General features: G+C 37.0%; 1 protein-coding gene across 1 annotated transcript in view; it reads left to right on the top strand.

Annotated features, from left to right (window-relative positions):
• LOC139742000 (uncharacterized) overlaps positions 1-4,013 on the top strand; it is an 86,500-nt gene extending 82,487 nt beyond the window's left edge. Inside the window, exon 4 of the mRNA XM_071652564.1 lies at positions 3,793-4,013. Coding sequence (XP_071508665.1) covers positions 3,793-4,013 — 221 coding nt within the window. The remainder of the gene's footprint in view (positions 1-3,792) is intronic.
• The last annotated feature ends 12,301 nt before the right edge of the window (positions 4,014-16,314 follow it).

The raw sequence follows: 16,314 nt of genomic DNA, 5'->3' as shown, positions 1-16,314 counted from the left end.
TTTTGTGCTCTCACCTCTAAAGCCCAGACGAGAATTTCGATCATGAAATTGAAACTGTGTATCCCCCTCCCAGTATTGGCGCAAAGTCATTTAATGTAGTTGCGGGTCACTCATTTTCATTGGCTCCAGATATCTCGGATGAAAGACAGCATCTCGAGAGAATGGACAAACACGGTGTCCTTAAGACTCAAGTTTTAAAAGTTTCTTTTAAAGTATCTTGTTGTGTTCTTAATCAATAGTCTGTTTGTTTGTTGTTTGTTTGTTTTTCAGACCTAAACTGGACAGTAAGAAACATTTAGTTGATGAAAACATTATGAAAAGACTCATCTATAAGTTGTGATATATTTACTTCCTGTTAAGACGCTTCTTTTGTATGTTGTTTTTTTTCATCCCCTTTGAGACGGTCGATTAAGTCGTCATTATGGGTGTCACATTCTGTCTGATTTGGTTTGAAACATACTTGAAACTAAAGCTAATTTTTTGTAGTTCTGATGAACTTGAATAAAATAGACCGCCCAGTTTCGCAACAGTTTTGTCTGGTCTAAAGCTTAAACAAGGACAATGGGAAATGGGGTCGTTAGTGGCATGCCAAGTACCTGGGACAATGGATGACGTGGTTTGTTTGGGTTTTTTTTTTCTTCTTCCTTTTCTTCTGATTGCTTTGCTTTTTCTCTCCAGTGTTAAATCATGTTGATTATTCAAGAGGGATTAGGCAAATCACTTTTTGTTTGTTTGGGTGTTTGTTAATTTTTTTTTTCTCGTCACGCCATGGCCTAACTTTTCTTCCAGATCCCAGAAATGCTCGCACCTTATCATAATTAACGTAATCTTATCTTATACATTTTGTATAACTTTGTCGTTATACATTTCTGATCTGAAATATCATTTCTTTTGCTGTGAGATGATTCTTATTATATGATTTCTACTCAGAAGGTCTCCACCTTTCTTTTTTTTTTTGATCTCTTCCTTTCAATTCTTGTTTGCTTCTTTTGATTTATTTATTTCTTCCTTTACAAAAAAAAAGACAATTCACGTGACCTGACATGGTTGAATGTGACGATGTAAAACATGATGAAATACCTTGATGTTGGTTTATGATACACAGGTGTATCTTGTGAAGGCGTATCGTATGCCGACTTTTGTCGCAAAGGGGGGTCAGCCATGAATACACTTATCAAAGATATTGTCTGAAGAGGGCGTTCTTGTACAAGTGATATAAATTTGCTTCGCGAAAAATTACTTTTGTCACATGCGTTCAAATCATTCACTACATGTGTTAAGAACAGTGTGCGTATTCAGTGAATAGAATAATCGCAAGCTTGATGAATCTGTATAGATATTATGCTGTATGCTGCGTATCAACCCATTCGACAATCATTACTGGCTCTTATGTGTGATTTCACTTGCTTCTTGAACCGCTAAACCATCACAACTAGAAACAGATCGGATATTGAAACTGAATAAGTTTATGAAAAGTGTTAGCCGTTAGGAAAGATTATTGTATTTGTTGTCTGAGATTTGAATAGAGTATTATTGAAGTTTTATTCTCTATATAGAGTGACGGTATTATATTGTAACAGTTGGATCGAAAAAAAGTTATTTATATCAAGTTAAAATAGCTTGAATATAGAATATTCATGTGTCTGTTTTGGTTTGGTTTTTTCTGAATGTCGTATTAACGTTTATCAATGTGAATTAAAATGCACAGCATTTGAAAAAAGAAAACCACTTGTGACGTCAAACAAGTTGTCTTATTCACGCTTGCTTTTCCAATCGTTATCGCGTTTGTGCGCGGTTGTTTGGGTGTTTGTGTTACTCCTTTGTTTGTGGTAATAGACTGAGAAGGCGGGAAAAGTATATATGTATATATATTATACATATACTGTACATGAATTATACATACAACTGTATAATATTATATACATTATGTATATATATATATATATATAGAGAGAGAGAGAGAGAGAGAGAAAGAGACAGGTAGTTATATAGGTAGATTGATTGATTGATTGATTGATTGATTGATTGATTGATTGATTGATTGATTGATTGATTTACATTGGCATTCATTTACACTTTATGAACATGACATAAAACGAACACATTGAAGTTTGGAACATAACTGGTAATGATTTAAACATAATAGACGTCACAGTAATTAATTTCTTGTCCATAGGCTTGTGTACGAAATTTGTGCAAATTTGAGCATTTGCCACAAAATGGTTAAACAAGACAGTAAGCAGTAAAACATTAATTTTGAAGTAAGCAAATATACGATCTAATGTAACACATTATTGTAAAGTATAATGTTGAATACGATATGATTTAATTCGGGGTATCGAAACAGAAATTAAAGGTACTGTTTACAATTTAGAGCAGTGATATAAAAATGTTCGAGTTTACCTCACATTACATTTTGATGCATTAATGTGTAGGTCAGTTGTATCACAAAACATCCTTAATTTCATTTCATTTCATTTCATTTCATTTATTTGGCAAAATATAAAACAATATACAACTTGCAGGTCATTACAAAGAAACAAATACATGCCAGGACTCCTAAGAGCAATTTTGTGCTTGTGGCTGGAGCCCTCAAACCAAAAACGATAAAATACTGTACATACAATCAACCAACACTTATTATGACATGGACCAATACATACAGAAGATTAGTATATCATATAAACATTTCGTAATACAGCCTATTCAAGATATAAGGAGCTATTACTATTTCCTTGATAAACCATAACTGTAGACGGTTTATTCTATAACACAGAAACAATAATATACCTATTGTTCACATTTTGTATATTTAACAATACTTAACATTGATTACACTGATTAACTTTTTTTACGTTAGTTGTTTCTATCCCTAACTCATATTGTGGAACTACATCTGTATTTTGATCTATTTTGAAGCACTAACACACTTACTAAAGCTTGGTTTTTCTTTCATCTGCAATGGTAAATAATGTCTTCAAAGTGCCTATGCAATTAAGTAAATCTGACTAACTTTCGTTGAAGAAATTTATCAAAAGCTGACAAGCTTGACTAAAGTAGTTCCCTCAGGAGAGATAGAAGATAGAGGAAGACTAATAAAAAACATGAAAGTAGAACATAGAAATAATACATCGATACAATTAGTGCACGTAGGCCTTGACTGTGCATGAACAAAATGTTAGGTCCATGATTGTACACACGTAGAAGGTACAAGTGCAGGTATACGCATTCCGCTGAAAGTTAACGCATGCAAAGAGACACAAACAACGACACAAACAAAATAGATAGATAGATGAATAGATAGATAGATAGATAGATAGATAGATAGATAGATAGATAGATAGATAGATAGATATAGATAGACAGATAGATAGATAGATAGATAGATAGATAGATAGATAGATAGATATAGATAGACAGATAGATAGATAGATAGATAGATAGATAGATAGATAGATAGATAGATATAGATAGATAGATAGATAGATAGATAGATATAGATAGATAGATAGATAGATAGATAGATAGATGGAAAGAGAGAGAGAGAGAGAGAGTTCCTACGGACAGAGAGGGTGATCAGACAGACCGAGAAAGAAATATCAAGAAGAATAGAGATTATTGGAAGTAAAAATGAAAAAACAATACTGGGCAATTCCTTTATTGAGTGTGTTTTGAAATTGTAATGTATATAATTCTATAGGCCCCTCTCTCCTTCCTCTCTCTCTCTCTCTCTCCCTCTCTCTCTTTCTCTCTCTTTATTTCTCTTTATCTCTCTTTATTTATCTTGTTTAGGACAACACTCTTCTTTGGGTTCGGTGGTCCTGCAAGTTTCCCTAAAGCAGGTCCGGCGCGTGGGACATGGCGGCTTGCCGCCCGTGTACTATGATAGCTGCGCCAACCCTTGGCGTCGACGGATAGTACAGCGGCCGTTTACCCGTCCCATCCCGGTGCAACGTACAGGCAATGGCCGCTGGAAGGGGTGCATGAGGCGGATCGAGTTAGCTGCGTATTAGCCGGTTGATCCACGTGCGTTTACTTCTTTTCGATTTACTCCTAATGCGTACTATAGGGCGACTGAAAGGCTTGGCCTTGAATGAAACTAGGCGTCTTCGTTTTGCCTACAATATGATCGAAAGAATGTGACATTTGCGACAGTGTCTCGTGTTTTCATTTGTTGGACCAAGGTGCTGTGAAGCTCCTTGGTTGGACACTCTACTGAGTACATGCTCTAGGACACCATATGGGAACCAAACCGCAAAAAGTGAAGAGCACCTTTACTATACCTATGACAGATTTAGGGACAGAAAATATTTGTATAAACTGTAGTTAGCACGGTCGCAAAAATGGTTAAGGACTTGTAAAAAATAAAAGCAGTATTTTCGTTTGTTGTTTGTTTCCATTTTTTTTTCAACTGAAAAGATGTCTGGACAGTCCATATTCAGCTGCACTAGCTGGTCTTCCATGGGGTCCAGTATGTACAGTTGTACTTGCATGGGGCGGACCACTTCACAGGGTTATGCACCAAGTTCTTCGCGATTTATGAATGAAGCATTATCTTTTTACATGAGTTGTGACTCTCACACATTCACGGGACCTGCATTTTACTAGTAGGTCCTATATCCGGTGGACATAATGTTTTGCCGCTGCTAGCATGGCTAGAGGCAAAACACACAAAATTGTTCACAACACACAGCATTGCTCAGAAAGACTCACATGGGGTATCTGAACCCGCGCTCGAACCTGGGTCATTTGATTGTAAGGCAGAAACGTCACAGACTGAGCCATCTTGCTCCCTTAGGCCCAGTATTTAATTGTAGAGTAACACCAGTACATGTACAAGTAGTAGCAGTAGTAGTATAGTAGTAGTCAGAAGTAAAGTAGTAGCAGTAGTAGCAGAAGAAGAAGAAGTAGTAAAAGTTGTAGTAGAAGTAAAGTAGTAGCAGTAGTAGCAGAAGAAGAAAAGGTAGTAAAAGTTGTAGTAGAAGTATATAGGAGCAGTTACATAATAGACCAGTAGGTCTATATTGCTTCAAATCAACTAGAAGAATAAAGAGATTATGAGGCAGTGAAGGAGAAAAATATTGAACTTTTCTACGGCGTCTAAGCGTAATGAAACTCAAAGAATTGCATGTATTTACTAACATCATAAACGAAATTAATTTGCGAAGGATGTGAATGTCAAAAAAAAAAAATGGCAAAGTCCGACGTTCGATCGTAAGAGTGTCTCGAAAAGTTTGCGATATGTCTTAAAATGATCGGAAGAACTTCGCGGATTTCGAGAAACATACGCGAGACATTCTTCAAATTGTCGGGATCTGTTTGGGGTTTCATGAAGATCATGACAAGGCCTTCAAGACATTTTCTAGAACAAATTTAATCAAGAGCAAATCACTATCTAGAGTGCGGAAAATGTTCGTAAGAAATGTCCGGTTTTTTGTCGAGCCCACCGATGGTGAGGGGAGACCAAGGGAACGCCTGCGGCGTCTGTCCGTCTGTCGTCCGTCCGTAACGCTACAAAAACTTTAATTACCTTGTACTGAGTGCTTCAATGCCAATCCAACTTGGAGTGAAGAGTGTTATGCAAAGTTACACATGTTACCAAACAGGAAGGTCACCTTAAGGTCAAAGGTCATAGGCAGGCGTCAACGAACTTTCAGGGGCCAATGTTAAGTTTTTACGGCGTGTTTCGATTATGGCTCATAACTTTTGATTGGTATGTCCATTTGTGACCAAACTTGGATTGTAGGTGTCCATTGAGGAGTTGAAGGTCACCACAAGGTCAAAGGTCACAGCATTGGGTCGACTAACTTTTGGGGGCCCAATGGTAAGTGTTTACAGCGCGTTTCGATTATGGCTCATAACTTTTGCTCAGTAGGACTGTTTGCCACCAAACTTTGGTAGTAGATGTTTCTTGGGGAGTTCAAGATCACCACGAGGTCAAAGGTCACAAACAGGGGTCAACAAACTTTAAGGGGCCAATGATAAGTTTTTACGGCACGTTTCGATTATGGCTTATAACTTTTCCTCGGTAGGACTGTTTGCGACCAAAGTTTGGTGGTAGATGCTTCTTGGGGAGTTGAAGATCACCACAAGGTCAAAGGTCACATACAGGGGTCAACAAACTTTCAGGGGCCAATGTTAAAATCGACTGTGTTTATACCTAACAGAGTATTTTTTCCTCTTTTTTTCCTATCATGTTCTTGTAATGTTCTTGTAGAACAAGTCTAAACCTGGTTTTATTTTTAATTCTTTTCTTTCATTTCTATTCTTTCCTCTTGCAGCTGCAGGTACCATCATTTATATTGTCTCTATGACGGTCTAGTTGGTGATTTCTCCTCTTCCTCTTTCTCATTCTCTTCTCCTTGTTGCGTGTAGTAGGGCAGATATGTAACAAAAATTGGTCGAAATGCTCACATCCGGCGGAAAGTATGAAATTTTGCATATAGGGGTATTTTGGGGCGCTGATTTCAGATATTGCCGGATCCAAGAGATCTGACTACGGGGTCGGCCGCCATTTTGAATTCCAATATGGCCGCCATCACAAAACAAATTCAAAGATCCCTATCTTCAGTTCTGAATGATCTGTGGCACCAAAATTTGGTACACATGAGCGTTTTGACACATTGAATTTGATGACAGATTGATTCGGAGTGTCTGACAAACATCGAATGGCCGCCATTTTGAATTCCAATATGGCCGCCTCGACGAAATATTCAAAATCCCTATCTCGATTTCTAAGTGGTGAGTGACCCTGAAATTAGGTGTAAACAAGTATTTTAACATACTGAGTTAAAATATTAACTGATGTGATGTGTCTGACAAACGCAATGCCTGCTAGTTTGAATTCCAATGTGGCTACGAAGACAAACATCACGACTAACATTCACGGGCATGTCAAAAAGTGCAGCAAAAAGGAAGCATAATGCACCTTTCACTGACGTCACAATGTAAATACATTAGCGCGCACTCTATCAGTTACAAACGCGCGCTCAATCAGGTAGCCTAATTTACAAACCCGAGATAGAGATTTTCAACACTCCAACATGGTAGATATGTATTAAATTCAAATTGGCTGCCGTGCAGCTTGTCAGACATATCAAATAAGTCTGTTATTGAAGTCATCATATCTTCATGCTTTTATATATCAAATTCCAATGGCTAATGTCATTCAGAACTGAAGATAGGGATCTTTGACGGCGGCCATATTGGAATTCAAAATGGCGGCCGACCCCGTGATCAGATCTCTTGGATCCGGCAATTTTTGAAATCAGCGCCTCAAAATACCCCTATATGCAAAATTTCATACTTTCCGCCGGATGTGAGCATCTTTTTCACATATCTGCCCCACTAGTGTGTGTGAGTCCACGCACGCTTGTCCAGGTGTACTTGCGTGCGTGCAGAGTGTGTGTGTGTGTGTGTGTGAGTGTAACAGCCTGTGTTGTTTTTCTTTCGGGGAACCTACTCCTACAAGCATCTGCTTCTATGTAGGTTCCCTCCACACATAATTTTATCTATCCGTCATGAATGTACCCTTGAGAATAATTTCAAATGATTTTGTGCTATGTAAATGCTTTTTGTATATACTGAACTTATAACTTATAATTTATGTGTCACTTTACGTTGTCATTGATGGATATTGTAAACACAATACTGTCATGATTTGTGTGGAAACCTAATAAATGAAATGAAATGAAATGAAATATTCTTTCTCAATCAAATTGTATGTACACCATTTTTGTCAACCATATGACATCTTCACAATTATTGAAATATACTGTTCCATGTTCTTTTTGGGGCCACTTTCTTTGCAAATAATTCTTGTTTTACAAAGCTCTTGTTGTACTACCACTTTGCCTTGATTCCACTTTATAACAATCAAAGTTAGATTTTTACAAATGTGTTGTGGTATACATTCGTGGGCGAGACATATTTCGGCACTTGCCTTAATTGTTTTAATTACCGCCGATATAGAACCGACGCCTGCAAACAGTTGATGACGCTTCCGAACCCCCGACTCGGTTTGGCGATCTTTTGCAGGCTAAAATGCGAATGAAAGTTGTTCTTTGCCATTTTTATTTCGACATTCGCATCCTTCGCAAATCGTTCGCGTGCTCCGTGAAATCAGCCCTTTAATCTACGTCCAAAAGTTAGTAAAGAAAGAAGTCAATACCAAAGCGTGGCATTTTACTGAGCATCAGATCAGGGCCGTGGGAGAGAGCCACCTCCTTTATCTGACATATTGTAGGATCAGTCTTCGATTGACGAGCACGTCGTTTCCACTCACTGATTTTCAATGTCAACCTTTTACTCAAACTTATTTAGCGCCCTCTTCGCTCGTTGATGTACGATGTTGAACGCTGTGCCTCTCACAAGCCTCCAACTTGTGGTTTGCGGTTGAGATCGTTGCTGTCATGGGAGCCACAATCAATCGAAATTTAAATGAGCACGTCCATGAAGTGCAGAGAAACGTGGGTTATTTCTGGCATCGTTGTCTTCTGATGTCCTTTTTTTTTTTCTTGTGAGGGGGGGGGGGGGGGGTCAGAGTATGTCATCGCCCTTTGAAATCGGATCTGTTTATTAATGTATGCAATAAAATGATTTGTGAAGTCTTGTGGGGAAATCATATGAGTATTCATGTTGTCTATTTTCGGTGAGTTTGATTTATTCGCTAGATTCTAAATATAATTATGTTTTTCTACTATTTAGTGTGAAAAGTAGTCCTAATAGCCTCGTGGACCATGTTCCAAACCTAGTGAGTGCACATGATAAATCATTCGAGCCCCTTAAAAGAAATGGTGCGCAATATATGATTTACAAAATAATTGGTGAATGAGACTTCTTGTCATTAATGCATTATGGGATTTGTTGATGAATTATATGGCATAGAAATTGACGTCAATTAATTCCGCTTAAATTCAAGAAATTCCTCTTAATTTTACATCAAGTCATCGTCTTATGACTAGATTTAAGACACATCAACGTCATTCGTCAACACGAACTATCGTACAAGCCATGCACTGAACATAACAAACAAACAAAAAAGCGAGCACGCATTCTCTCTCTCTCTCTCTCACACACACACGCACACACACACACGTATACGTTATACACACATAATTGCCACACACACTTCCCCGTAATCCACTACAACAACTGTACTTGTAATTGACTTTGAAGTACTGTAGAGAATACATGAAAACATGTGATCTTGGGCACATTACCGACGTTAGTGTGGATGAACGGGTGCTGTTCGTTATTCCGAATGAACACATAATTCGTTATTCCGAAGGTTCGTTAATCCGAAACACACAAATTCCCTATACCTAGAGGTTCGTTAATCCTAAAATGAAAAAGGGTTCGTTAATCCGAACATTTGTGGCGTTATTCCAATCCGAAAATGAAATTGGGTTCGCTATTCCGAAGGCTCGTTTATCCGAAAATGAAATAGGGTCGAACCTTCGGAATAACGAGCTTTGTTTCAGTTTCGGATTAACGAACCTTCGGAATAACGAACCTTATTTCATTTTCGGATTAATGAACCTTCGCAATAACAAACCTTATCACATTTTCGGATAAAAGAACCTTCGGAATAATGAATCTTCGGGATAACGAACCTTCGGAATAACGAACCTTCGGACTAGAGAACCTTCGGAATAACGAACCTTCGGAATCACGAACTGTAACCTGGATGAACATTGTTACGGCGAAGAAAAAATGCTTCTGTACTCCGTAAGTTGTTTCATCATCATCATCATCATATTCTTCTTCTTCTTCTTCTTCTTCTTCTTCTTCTTCTCCTTCTTCTTCTTCTTCTCCTTCTTCTTCTTCTTCTTCTTCTTCTTCTTCTTCTTCTTCTCCTTCTTCTTCTTCTTCTTCTTCTTCTCCTTCTTCTTCTTCTTCTTCTTCTTGTCATTGATTTTACTGGTTTGGTTTTCGTTCAAAATGTTATGCTATAGCAAGTTGATTCTCCATCAAAGGTTGCATACATTTTTCAGACTTCCGACTCTACTCGCGGAGCGTCGTCATGCATACATTGTGCGTAAACGCTTTTGTTTTCATTACAAACCGCTTTGCGAATAAAGTTGAAAAGCGTATTGCAGGGAGATTGACGGCTCCATGAAGGGGTAAACATTGCTAATCAGAGTGTTCTTTACATCGGCACACTTCGGACTGGGATGTTCTCATCAGACCGCTGGGAGATTTGATCAACAGTCGGTGATTCTGTTTCCCCATTTCTTGTTGCAATATGCAAATACACACACACACACACACACACACACACACACACACACACACACACACACACACACACATACACACACACACACGTATTATATATACATATAATGTTGCGCTCTGCTGGTAGTGAAAAATGTATGCGAGATTTGAGAAAGTTGCAGAATGTGAACGGGATGACCCCAGGAACCGACCTGACAACTATATTTGTCTTTAATAAACCTATCTTTGAGGCATTTGCCACCCCACTGCAACACAACAATTTCCCTGCACATTGAATTCTCGTCGATTTTCCATAAACGTGTTGCGGCACGAGTTGATGTCATATGCTGCCGACAGTGACTTGGATTTTCATTATCCCGCATAGATGAATGTTTATTTCACCCAGATTAGAAATACTCTTGTCGTCACAAATCACGATGCAGGAATAATTCTGATCATTTTCCCTAACAAGAATTAAATATATACAAACCTGTGTCACCTAATTATCATAATGGTGATGTATCTAATGCACACAGGCAGGGTTTGCCCCCCCGTCCCTGGTAGCAAGGTTGACGAATCAGTTTTGTAGACTTCTCCTCCGACCGCTGGCGGCTCACCTTTAGCTACCAAGCATTCTCTTTCGTTGATCTATTTCAATTCTGACATGGATATGTTGGCGGGAATCAAATTGAAATGAAAAATGAGGGGAGTCGGGTCTTTCTTCGTCACACAAAGCTCCTGGAGGAGGGGGGGGGGGTGACATGGATCTTGCGACAACAGCTCAAACACATCTGTGAAAGGGTGTGTAGGGGTGAGTCTGCCTGAAAAAAAAAATGCCGAGAGCCGATATTGCAATTTGTTGATTGCCTTTCTGGCAGACTACCCGCAATCAAGGTAATTATCCTTATAAGCTCCTATATTTCATTCTATCTACATATATTCCCCCCCCCCCTCTCTCTCTCTCTCTCTCTATCTCTTTCTTTCTATATCTAGGACCATAGTCATGTTTGTTGCAGCACATTTCTATAGGCTTGCCAGATACCTTTTTTTTAATTATGATTTGATTTACGTTATTGTCAGTCCTTTTTAATCCTGTATCCCCATCATATTGTATAAGATTTACAGTTAAAGGAAACCAAAACCCTCAGAGAAATGTGGACTGAGTGAAAGAGAATTCCACAAAAAAATAATTTTTCGTGAAAATTACGCACTCCACCAACTTAATGATACTCACATATGTTAAGGGTAGTAATTATTCCCCCTGCTTTCTGAAAGCTGTTAGTCAAGTGCTCTTTCATTATGCTAGAAAAGTGCAAGCATGTTGAATTTTCTTAATTATTTTTCTTTATAATTGTTGTCCACACAATGATGTCATAAACTCAAGTAGTCTCTTCATCCAACGGTTCCAACACCAAAACATTAAAATTTCATAACTTTTGCATCGATTGTCTGATTTTCCTCAAACTTTCACTGATGTATTCTACTAATGTTACTGCTTTCACTGAATCAACATTTCTCTTTGGGTTTGGGTTCCCTTAAAGGGATCGTATAGTTTTGGTTGAGACCTAATTTCAGGTTTCTAACATTTTTTTTTTTGGTGAGATAATGAGAAACCTCTTATGAAATATGAAAGAGCTTGTAATTCTATGAGGAATTCAACGTTTATTTGATGAAAATTGGTTTTGAAATGGCTGAGATATCCAAAAAAGAGCGATTCTAATAAAGTGTGGGACCCACACTTTATTACAATCGCTTTGTTTTACTTTGCTTTTGGATGTTTCAGTCATTCCAAACTCGATTTTCATCAAATAAACTTTTTATTCCTCTTAAAATAGTATGCTCTGTACTATATAATAAGTGTTTTCTTGTCTCGCAAAAAGTAAAAAGACAAATTCTCATCTCCACCAATACTGTACTATCCCTTTAAGACTTGTTGTTTGTCAGTTTGTTTGCCTCTCTTACGTTTAGTTCATATTGCTCTGCGCACCTGAGATCATTCCTATAGAAACTTCGCAATATCATTATAATAATGATAATAATAATGATAATAATAATAATAACAATAATAATAATTATTATTAATATTAATATTATTATTAATATTAATAATATTATTCTAATTATCATTATTATGATTATTATCACATCATCAATATAACTATCGTGCTTATAAGATATTAATGATTATATGGAATCATAACAAACTATATATGTATATATATATATATATATATATATATATATATATATATATATATCAGCTTGGCAAGCTTAATAAATGAATAATAATAAATGTTTATATATATATATAAATATATATATATATATATATATATATATATATATATATATACATATATCATTATTCATTTATTCATATATGTAGGCCCGGTGGTTCTATAGGTCATTGCTGACAAGTACTGTGAACTGGCTTATTACTATAACGGGCAAATGAATAGGAAGACCACGTTACAGAGATGTAGAACAAAGCAGACACGAAACACAAACTATCCATCTCTCATCCGTACTTCATTTATTGGAACAAAATACATGAAATATATGAAAATGACAGAACAAATATATACAGACAGCACTTGTAGATACTCTCAGCCCCTATCAGCTTGGCAAGCTTAAATAGTAGAAAAAGGCAATCAATACTTCTTCGTATTCGATTATAGTCATGACATAAACAACGAAGACATTGATATTATTAGACAATCATTTTCATGATCATTGACATATATAATTCAAGTATATTACATTTCTTGACTCGCGTTATACTCCGATCAAAGTTCATATCAGTCAAGATGCGTTATTGTATAACTGTGTAGTTAGGTACGGTTTTGGAAAAAAACAACAACAAACGCAGTTAATATCAGTTATGAGGCAACAAAGACATGAATACCCTGTGTGACATTTTAGATACATTTTAAGCTAAAGATGCATTAATGTTTATAAACGTTATGCAAATAATATCCTTGCGTTGATTGTGCGTCATCAAATTATCTAAAATCAATATAACTATCAATTAGAAAAAGATTTTCTTCGTTTGGTGGTTGCCTGGCTTCATGGCTGGGTTTTCCTCATTGCCGCTAAACATCTTCTCAATGTGAATCACTTCGGATGTAGGAACCAATGCAGAAACCAGCCAGCATATACCGATTTGCAACTTTCGTTATTTTCATTATTAGTAGTATTATTATCATTTATTATTATTATCACTATTATTATTATTATTATTATTATTATTATTATTATCATTATTATTATTATTATTATTATTATTATCACTATTATTATTATTATTATTACTATTACTATTATTGTCATTATCATTATTATTATTATCATCATCATCATCATTATCATAATCATTATTTGTTGTGGTGGTGCTAACGTTGTTCTTCTCGTTGTTGTTGTTGCTGCTGTTGTCGTTTTTTGTTTTTGTTTTGTTTTGCTTTTTTGTTGTTGTTTTCTGCACTAGACCTATACGATGCTGCCAATGAACCCATTCTGGTCCTACGACAGCTTATCATTCTCAACAAAAAAAAAACAGCAACAACAACGACTACTACTACAACATTATTCAAAGGTCGTTGGTTCGAAGAGGTCCATTCATTATTCAATTCAAGGCCTATCACTCAAACACGGGGCTGGTATCCGGAAACGACTTTGTATTTCCACATGTCCAGGGGAGGCGAGGCAACCAGGCATCACACCATCAAAATCTGTCCGCAGCAAAACACTTAAACAGGTATTTTTAAGAGCAATATTCTTGGATCAATATTATCCCGTCCATAATTCACACCCCCGGACTCCCTGCACGGCGGAATTCCAATGACCACTTCGTACGTAGTTTAGGCGTGACTTCGAATACTTTGTATTTTAAGCGTACACCCTTTTATTTGCTATTTCATTCTACATTATCTTATTTCATTCTTCTTCATTTCATTTGTCTCTTTTGTGGGAGAGGCACGGCTAGACTATGCCCCTAGATTTGGACCGTACTACCGGGATAATCGTGATTTCATAGATATTTGTTATCTTCAGTTCAGACAACTAGGTTCTCTCTTTGTCTGTTCAATCTGCCTTGCTGATTTGAGAGCAAAATGGCTATAAGTCACCTCAGCGGCGTAAGTTACATTGTCTTACAGATAAAATCCTAAATGCATGTTTATATAACACTCAGAAAATATACCCCAACACAATTCTAAACCATTTCATCGGTCTATATGAATGACGAAAATGCACGCTACAAATTCGAAACGTGTACACTAATCAAATTTAAGTAAGTGACATTGTAGAAGAATGATAAAATTTCAGAATCTCACCAGCTTCCACAGCAATTCTGCGTTCATCTCAACATGAATAATCAAATCGTTGTGATGCTCTTTCAAATTATGGCAAGCAACATAGATTACTATGCCATATAAAGCCAATGTTTCTTCTTTCATTTATTCCGTCTACTGTTTCTGTTCTTACAGAATCCAGAATTATAGTAAGAGTAATTTCCTGTAGTTCATTCATTCACCAGCAGCTCTGACCGACTGAAATGAAAATATATCTCTGTCTATTTTTTTAATCTAAGTTCTCACAAAATGTCAAGCGGTTAAGATACCAATTACATTGAAAATCCTGAAAGGTCGCCTTGTTTGTTTCCTGTTTACCTAAATGTGGGTTATTGCTCAGAGTAATGAATTTTGTGGGCCGTTCCAAACATCATATTCTCTCGAAATTGATGAGATCAATCCGTAATATGAGGCAGAATGGGGAATTCAAGAAAGAGAAAGAGAAAGGTGAAGAAAGAAGGAGGGAGGGTGAGGAGAGAAAAGAGACAGATAGAGAAAGAGGATAAGAAAGAGAATATAAGGACAGACCAATCAAGAGAGAAAAAAGGGGATAAAAGAGAGAAGAGAGGCAGGAATACATCCAAACTGGGAGAGATAGAAGAGATGGAGGGAGAGAGAGAAAGAGAGAGAGGGAGGAGTGGGAGATATTGTCTAGAGAGAGAGAGAGACAGAGATGGGAGAGAGAAAGTTTCATATCATCGTCTCGGTCAGCCACAATCTGTTTCGTTATTCTTTCATACCCAATGTAATTCATCTCTCTCCTCTATATAGCGCATCTGAAAAGTGCACGGTGATCTGATGTACTAGATTTTATCGAATTGCGGCGACGTGACATGGATCACCACTTTTTAGACTCACGAAAATATCAAGTAGGCCTATATATATCCGTCAGACTCATCTACACGATTGATTGAAAGCACTTCTTAAAAAGAATTGTTTAGGGGAAATATATTAGAGTGCAGTTACACTAAATTTTACAATGAAAACAATGAAAAGACGCCATGCGACAGGCATTCTCATGTGCGTCGCTCTCTCCCTCTCTACCCCCCCCCCTCTCTCTCTCTCTCTTTCTGTCACTCTCTTTCTAATCTTTGATGAATATTGACCATGACAAATATCAATATGAGAGTAATGATCATTATATTCAGCATTACCATCATCATATGCGCAATCGATATCATTATGATGATAAAAATATTAATAACAATAAGTAATGATAATAATCAATGTATTCATGCTAGCCATAATAAAAAAAATAAAGACAGTAACAATAAAAAGCAAAAGGAATTCAACCTAGAAAGAGCATTTCAAGTTCAACCAGAACATTACCATGATTACGTTGCATCAAACAGAGAAAGAAAATTCGGTTTTTCACCATACGGCAAGATATAGACGCAAGTCTGTAGCACAAACACATTTCTTGTAATATCATTGCCCAAGAAATGGAAGCTTTTCTCCCCCTTTCTCCGCCTCCTCCTTTTATGGATACAAGCATCTTGCCCTAAAGCGCCATGCGTCTCACAGACACTGCGAAAAAACTAAATTGCTACTATAAATAATATCTATAATTCATTCCCAGAATGTTGCCAGTGGGGGCGTAATGCTCGCGAAATTAAATGTGCGTGGGGGCAATTCGAACTGAATGTTCCGCAGATATTCGGTCCGTCTACATCGGCATGGCATTAACTGACAACTTCTCCCGCTATACAACTGCTGTATGGTTATTGCGTAGATTCCTGTACACAGA

Source organism: Diadema antillarum, unplaced genomic scaffold (assembly GCF_040938485.1).
Source record: "Diadema antillarum isolate AM-2024a unplaced genomic scaffold, OU_Dant_1.0 seq00000973_RagTag, whole genome shotgun sequence".
In the NCBI taxonomy this organism is placed as follows: domain Eukaryota; kingdom Metazoa; phylum Echinodermata; class Echinoidea; order Diadematoida; family Diadematidae; genus Diadema; species Diadema antillarum.
This window is presented reverse-complemented; position numbering and strand designations above follow the sequence as displayed.